Source organism: Alligator sinensis, unplaced genomic scaffold, assembly GCF_000455745.1.
Source record: "Alligator sinensis unplaced genomic scaffold, ASM45574v1 scaffold1083_1, whole genome shotgun sequence".
Lineage (NCBI taxonomy): Eukaryota > Metazoa > Chordata > Crocodylia > Alligatoridae > Alligator > Alligator sinensis.
The window spans coordinates 506,285-513,858 of NW_005842644.1; the positions used below are offsets into that span (position 1 = coordinate 506,285).

The following is a 7,574-nucleotide window of genomic DNA, read 5'->3' on the forward strand; positions in this document are numbered from 1 at the left end:
TGCCGTGGGTAGGGGGGCTGGCGGGCACTTACGAGTGCAGGCCGGGGACGCCGCCTTCGATCTGGGCCGACATGGTGCGCTTCTCGAATTTGAGCTCGCCGGAGTACATCATGGAGCTGCGGAGACAGCAGGCGCTGGGACCGGGCACGGGGGGGGCCACGGTGGGCACCGCAGCGGCACGGCTTCGACGCGGCACTCCGGTACCGGGGTCCAGGCACACTCACCGCAGGATAGAGAGGCTCTTGGCGCCGATGTCCTGGCAGCCGTGCTGGATGCCGGCGATCAGGTAGGGCATGAACTTGTGGATGGAGCCCTTGTCCTGGATGGAGCCCGACACGCCCTGCGCCACCTTCACCTTGTCCCCCTCACTGGGGGCACCGGGACAGACAGGCGTTACGGGCACCCATGCTCAGCACCCACGGGCCCCCTGCCCGCTCGGCCGGCAGTGCCGGGGGCTTGGGCACAGACCTGGCACAGCCCCCGTGCCCACCTGAAATAGCGCTTCTGGCTGCTGCTGCTCTTCTCCATGGCGTCGAGGGAGCCCATGCCCCGGTATTTCTTGAGCCGCACGCCGTCTGAGAAGAAGTACTCGCCCGGCGCCTCCGTGGTGGCCGCCAGCAGGGAGCCCATCATCACTGTGGTGGGGGCACGCGGGCATCAGGGCCCGGCGCCTGCAGCCACAGACCCCCCAGCCACGGGGGCACAGACGAACCCCCACCCCAGCACCCCTCTGCTCACCCGTGGAGGCGCCCAGGGACAGCGCCTTCACCACGTGGCCCACGGTCTGGATGCCGCCGTCGGCGATGACGGGCACGCCGAAGCGCCGGGCGTACTCGGCCACCTTGTACACCGCCGTGCCCTGCGGCCGCCCGCACGCCATCACTGCAACCGCGCGGTGGGAGGGAAAGGGCCGTCGGTGCTGGGGGCACGCGCTGGTGGGGGGCACGTGGGGCAGTGCCATGTGTGCCCATGACCACGGGAGCCGATGCCACCAGGTGGGGATGTGCCAAGGCTGGAAGACCACCCCCTCCACCCATGGCCAGGCACCCACCTTCCTGTGTGATGCAGATGGAGCCGCAGCCCATACCCACGCGCAGGGCGTCCACGCCGGCATCGATGAGGTTCTTGGCCTGCGCCGCTGTCACCACTGCCGGTTCAATGGGGACAAGCACCAGGGGCCGTGAAACACCCGGCCCGCGAGGGGGAAGGGTCTCCTGGTGCCCCCATATAGCCAGGAGAGGGTGGCCCCCATGGGCACTGTCCCCCAGGAACTCCCCAAGGCTCGGGATCCGTGGTTCACACTCTCAAGGGGACCCAGGGGTTGTCTGTGGCCCCCCAGCACCCCTCAGAGCCTCACCATTGCCGCCGACCACCTGCAACTCAGGGTATTTCTGCTTGATGTAGTGGATCATGCTGATCTGATACACGGAGTTGCCCTGAGAGGAGTCCTGAGGGGGAGGAAGGGGGGCCAGGGTGAGGGTACGGACCCCCCTGCTCCCCACTGCCCTGGCCACATCCACCTTCAGGCAGCCCTAGCCATGAAGCAAGGGGGAAAGTCTGGCCCACCCAGGGACGCCAGGCTAGGTGGGTGAGGATCACTGGGCTGGCCGTTCCCTGGGTTTAACCCTCCTTGCGCCAGAGCCCAGTGCGCACCAGCACGATGACATCGGCGCCGGCCTGGGCCAGCAGATCGAGGCGGTACTTGTCATCCTCGCGGGTACCGATGGCGGCACCGCACAGCAGCTGCTTGCGGGCGTCCTTGGAGGCCAGAGGGTAGTCGCGGTTCTTCTTCAGGTCCGTGCGTGCAATGATGGCCACCAGCTCATCGCTGTCGTTCACGATGGGCAGCTTCCCTGCAGGGTTGTCACAGCCGTCAGCCCTGCCCCTTGGCCCCAGCCCCGAGGTCACCGGGAGCCTTCCCGGCCAGAGCCTCCTGCCTGGAAAGTCAGATGATGAGCTTAGCCAGAGCCAGGAGGAGGTTGACCAGGAGGTCCCAGGCCTTGGTGGGGCGACGGATGGGGAGCACCGGGGCTTGTGCGGGAGGTGGGGGAGCGAGACCACGGGGTGCAGTAGAGCTCTGCCAGGGGGACCCGGGGCTGCAGGTCAGGAGTGAGGGGCACCAGCAGACCTGGGGGGAGTGGCAGGGGTGTGCGCGCTGGCCGGGGGGATGTGGGGTTGGCGGGGTGGGGGGACCACGCGGTGCCTGGTACCCTTCTTGCTGCGCTGCAGGATCTCGTTGGCCTCCTTGAGTGTCACCCCGGCCGGCGCCACCACGAGGTCATTGCGCTTTGTCATCACCTGCGGGTGAAGCAGCACGTGGCAGGGGGGACCCCAGGCAGGGCCCCCGCTCCACACCCCCGGCCCTGGCCTCACATCCCCTGCCACACAATACAGTCGCCCCGACTCAGCCCTAGGCATTGCCTCTGCCCCCGGGATGCAGGGGGGCCGTGGCCGCCAATGTCCTGCTGCTGCCGGGGGGGGTCATGGGCGCTGCAGAGAGCCCAGGCCAGGCCGTGCCCCTGCTGCAGAGGAAGGGGAAACCCCCCAGTGTGACCAGTCTGAGCAAGGGGGAAATCCCTTCCTGCCCCAGTGCAGCGTGGGTGCAGGGGCAAGACTCTGCAGCCAGGACCCTGCGGGGTTGGTGCCAGCAGGAGCGTTGGCACAGCCCAGCCCCAGCCCCAGCCTGGCACCCAGCGCCTCTGGGGGAGGAAGAAACCACAGCCTCCCACACCTGAGACTTCACACACCCATTGACTTCACGGCCCATCATGGTTCCTGCTAATCTCTTCACTCCACACGGGCTAACGACCCTCTCTCCTTTTTACGCGGCTCGTAACCAAGAGCAAGCCTTTCCTCTGCCACGCTGCTCTCCAGCAGCCAGTCCTGGGCACGTCTCTCCCACGTCACAGCCCTGCAAACTGTTCCCGGCTCTATCTAAAAACCTGAACTCCGCACAGTCGCATGAACGCAGGTGTAGAAACAACCAGCAGCAACGCCTCGGAAATGCTCTCGAGAAGCCTCTTTCTATTCATAACCCATAGATTTATTAATTAAATGTGTTCATAACGTGTAGATGTAGTGTTATGAATTCAAATGGAAGTGGGTGATGACTCCAGGACTAACGACACAGTATCTTTGGACGGGTTTGGACCATTTTGGCCTAGTTTCTTGTGGTTTTAACTTACTAGATCAGCAAACATTTCAACGAAGTGATGACTGTTTTTGCTTCTGTTTTAAGCTGAATAATACAGCCCGTTAGTTGAGCTTCTAGTTTCTCTTTCACTATGGGATGATACACCACGCCACCTGCACAGATCTGCCCACGGACAGACCCGATAGCCCACCCGATACCTCTTCCCAACTCAACGCAGAGCCAGCGAGGACGACCCGCTGGGCCAGCCTGTTATGTGGCCGCCCCATCGCCCCTCCGTCTATCCTGGGTTTTCGTAGCTTATGTCATGGGACACAGCACAGAAAGCCTGGCTCATGTCAAGGCCCATTGCACCCACTGCTCTCCCCCATCCACACGCTGGAGAAAGCAAGCAGCCTGGCTGGGCTGGACTCGCTCTGGGGGGACAGAAGCAGCCGCGATGCCCCGCGCTGACCGCTGCCACCCTCCAGCCGGCGGGCAGGAGCTGGGGGGGCGGCGGGGCGTTACCTGGCTGAGACAGGTGGCGTAGTCCTTCTCGGTGAGGAAGTCGATGTCGCGGGAGGTGACGATGCCCTCCAGCTTGCTGCCCATCTTGCCCGTCTGCGTGACCGGGATGCCCGAAAAGCCGTGCCGCAGCTTGGCTTCGAAGACGTCGCCCACCGTGTGCCCGGGGCTCAGCACCACCGGGTCCGTGATGAAGCCCTGCTCAAACTTCTGCAGAGGGGGGCGAGCTGTGAGCCCCGCAGCCCCCGCACACCCCCAAACTGCTCCAGGGGGGTGACGCCGGGGGCCGGGGGGCACTGACCTTGACCTTGCGGACTTCGTTGGCCTGGAACTCGGGGGTGCAGTTGTGATGGATGATCCCGATGCCGCCCATCAGCTGGGGGGAGACGGGGGTCAGCGTGGGGGGATCTCCGCAGCCCCTTCCCCGATGGGGCTGCTGCAGGGGAAGTGTGGGGGCACCCCAGGGGCTCTCAGCCTCCCTCCAGGAGGGTGGAGGGGCTCTGGGGTGGACCAGACCCAGCCCAGCCTGGCTCAGGGCGGGGGCCAAGGGATCAAATCCTGCCCCCGCCCAGCGCTCACCGCCATGGCAATGGCCATGTCCGATTCGGTGACCGTGTCCATGGGTGATGAGATAAGTGGCGTCTTCAGCGTGATCCTGCGGGTCAGTGCCGACGTCAGGTCCTGGGGGGCACAGAGCCATGAGTAACCCCCCCACCCCAGCTTCCTCGTGGAGCCAGGATCAGGCCCCGGGTAGCAGTATAGGCCCCGGGTCCCTGCAGGGGCATGGCTGGGGGGAGGGCGGGGGCAGAGCCAGGCCTCCATCCCTGAGCCCCTGGGGCCTGTGCCCCCCAGCCGGCAGGGGGTGGGGGTCTCCGGGGTCACTGCCCAGGGTGCCAGGACGCAGCCAGGCCCAGGGAAAGCTCAGAGCAGGCGGCTCCCAGCTGCCCCCCCGGCTCCCACCTGGCTGTGTTTACCCCACAACCCCCCCACAGATACCCCCCCGGCCTGACCTTGACACCCGCGTGCAGCGATTAGCCGGGCCGGAGGCTGATTAGCCAGGAAGGGCTTATCTCAGCACAGCCCAGTTCCCAAAACAGAGCCGGCTCCTGCACTGGGCTGGGGCATGGAGGAGGGTCCGGGGGGGAAGGGGGTCTGCGGCTCCCAGCATGCAATGCTCCAGCTTGCTAAGGGATGGGGGGGCTGTGCAATGTAGATGGGGGGTCAGGGGAAAAGCCGGCGGATGCCCCGGGGCCCCGGTAGGGGTCCCCCCCCCGGTGATGGGGCCACGGGAAAGCAGGGGTCCCAAGCCCAGGGAGATGGGGGTCTCGCCCACCCCGGACAGGGGGCACAGGCAGCATCTCCCCCCACCCCAAAACCACCCATGTCCTGCCAGCCCCGGGACCAGGACTGCTGGGTCCTGACCCCCAGCTCCAAACCCCTTCCCCATGCCCGGAGCAGGGAAGAGAGGGGCTGGTGCTCCCCCACCCGCACCCTGGACCTCGAACTCACCACCTCGTCTGCCGTGAAGTCGATGAAGCCGGGCAGGATGAGGAAGTCACTGCGGAAACAGGGAGAGAGGCCGACGTGAGCACCCCCTCCCCATGGACCCCAGCCCCCAGAGAGCTGGGTGGATTTCTACCCCCAGGCAGCTGCATGGGCATGGGGGGGGCAGGGCACGGGGCAATTGCAGGCAGGGTGGCGGGATGAATCCAGGGCTCTGCTCTCCCTGCCCTGCTTGGCCCAGGCAGGCTCCCCCTTCGGCCCCCTGGCAGGGGGCTATTCTTAGCTCCCTGCAATTAGCACCCGGCGGGGGCAGGGAGCCTGGCACAGCACCCACAGTGTGGGCGAGGGATCGCCCAGCTCCCACTCCCACACCAGAGCTTGCACCCCGAGGCCAGCACCAGTGTCTGGGGAGGGGATATGCTGCAGACAGGGTGTTGCAGCTGCCCCCAGAGCCACAGCCCCACACCAGGGCATCCCTGAGAGACCCCCGTGCCCAGCTAGGACACCACTGCAGCCATCAGGGTCCCCACAGCAGGCTCCAGGATGCCTCCCAGACCACCCCGATTCCCCCACAGCATCCCACCCTGGCCCCGCTGCGTGCAGGACAGTGCAGGGCTGCCCCGGGGCATGCAGGACAGTGTCAGACCCCCGCCATGAGGGGCTGCTCTGCACAGGATCGGGCCCGAGATGCCATTGCCGTCTGCCTGTGCCCCCGCCCCGCCGCGCCGTGAGCTGGCAGAGCCACGCAGCCGGACCCAGCTGCTAATCCCCCATTAACAGGGATTAAGAGCTCAGGGCCCTGGTAGCCTGCTCTGAACCAAGGTGGGTGGCAGAGACCACGGCCCCTTCCAGACCGGGGCAGCCAGAAGCCCCGAAAATGGCACGGGGGCATTGAGCTGCAGGAGCAGGGTCCCGGCACCAGCGCCCGGCAGAACGGGGTCACCCGGGAACCGCCCTGGACCCACACGAGGAGCTGGCGGCAGGGACTGGACCCTGCTGGGACGAAGCACCTCACCCTGCCCTTGTACCCGGGAGCAGTGCTCCCAGCGGAGACCCCCGCCTGGGCCAGGGGCGAGGCAGGCGTGAGCTGGGCCCGGTGCTGCCCCTGCCCAGCCCAGAGCGAAGGGCATGGGGGGTATCCCCCCCATCTCCATGCTCTGCGTGAGCCCCCAGTGCCTTGCCAGGGCCCAACGCTGTCAAACCATACACAGAGGCCTGCTCCCGCCCCAGGATCGGGGCCCCAGCTGGGACTGGCATATGCCTCCTCCATGCTGTGACCACTGACCTGCCCCACCTTTGAGCGGGGGGGCAGGGGGCTGTTAGCACTGGGTTGCCCCAAACATACCCTATGCCCGCCCACACACACACACACACACACACACACACGTGGCAGACAGAGGATCCCATGAACCCACGTGACGCTGCCCACGTGCCACGCCGCTCCGACCCATCTTGGCTCTGCTGGTGAGCCAGGCCCCAGCCTGTCCAGCTGCTCCGCGAAGTGGGGGCCAGCATGCTCCACCCCCCACCTGGCACCTGCAAACGCGGCTGCAGGATCGGGGCCCTGCGCTGAGCTGCAAGAGGTGAAAAACAAAGCACTGCGGGGAGGCCAGCAGGGCCTTCCCAGGGGGGTCTCAGGGGTGTAGCCCCCCCGAGGTCTAAACTCATCCGGGGGTCCCAGGAGGATGCCCCATTGGGACCCTGGCTAATTTCTGTCCCTCTCCCTGGGCCTTCCTCTTTTCCCACCCCCACCCCAGGCCTGGGCAGCACCGAGACCGCTCCGTTTCCTGTTGAATCAGGGATTTCGGTTGCGACCATCACCCGGGAGGCTTCGAAGCAGGTGCTGGAGAAGGAAGGAGGCACAGGTCCCAGCTCCCTGCACCCCGTCACACCCCTTAGCCTCTTGCAGCTCAGCACGGGGGCCCCGATCCTGCAGCGGTGTCAGAGGCACCCTGCTGACCCCCGATCCCCGGAGGGGCAGCTCGGGCCTGCTCCCAGGGCCCGTTCGGAGCCCAGCAGCGAGGCACAGGGGGCCGGGGAGGGCAGAGACGGGGCACCCCAGGAGCGGTCAGACCCCTGCACCCCGGACCGCGGCTCTGAACCCGCCTGCTCCGCTCTGCTGCGTCAGCTGCTCTCCCACCGGGGCCAGGAAGGGCCCTGCGGTGCCTCGCCCAGTCCCGAGCATCCCCGGGGATGCAGCTCTGGGAGGGATGCTCTGGGCTGCATGGGGTCTCCCCGTGCCAGGATTGGGACCCAGCTGCCCGCCACGTCCCGGGTCGGGGTCAATCGGCCCCCAGGGAGCCGGGCGGAAGGGGCCGAGCTGCGCCCCGGGGTGCGGGGCCGGGGGTGCCGCGGCACTTACTTGTAGGTGAGGCCGTCGGCCGTGGCGAGGAGCTGCTGGGCGGGGAGCCCGGCC

General features: G+C 66.9%; 1 protein-coding gene across 1 annotated transcript in view; it reads right to left on the minus strand.

Annotated features, from left to right (window-relative positions):
* The window catches only part of IMPDH1 (inosine monophosphate dehydrogenase 1), a 10,313-nt gene extending 2,745 nt beyond the window's left edge, over positions 1 to 7,568 (minus strand). The window contains exons 1-13 of the mRNA XM_006033612.2: positions 7,521 to 7,568; positions 5,165 to 5,213; positions 4,235 to 4,336; positions 3,957 to 4,031; positions 3,659 to 3,865; positions 2,211 to 2,298; positions 1,654 to 1,853; positions 1,358 to 1,448; positions 1,052 to 1,147; positions 739 to 882; positions 491 to 635; positions 225 to 368; positions 33 to 116 (exon numbers count right to left, since the gene is read on the minus strand). Coding sequence (XP_006033674.2) covers positions 33 to 116; positions 225 to 368; positions 491 to 635; positions 739 to 882; positions 1,052 to 1,147; positions 1,358 to 1,448; positions 1,654 to 1,853; positions 2,211 to 2,298; positions 3,659 to 3,865; positions 3,957 to 4,031; positions 4,235 to 4,276 — 1,316 coding nt within the window. The 5' untranslated portion in view covers positions 4,277 to 4,336; positions 5,165 to 5,213; positions 7,521 to 7,568. The remainder of the gene's footprint in view (positions 1 to 32; positions 117 to 224; positions 369 to 490; positions 636 to 738; positions 883 to 1,051; positions 1,148 to 1,357; positions 1,449 to 1,653; positions 1,854 to 2,210; positions 2,299 to 3,658; positions 3,866 to 3,956; positions 4,032 to 4,234; positions 4,337 to 5,164; positions 5,214 to 7,520) is intronic.
* Between the last annotated feature and the right edge of the window lie 6 nt (positions 7,569 to 7,574).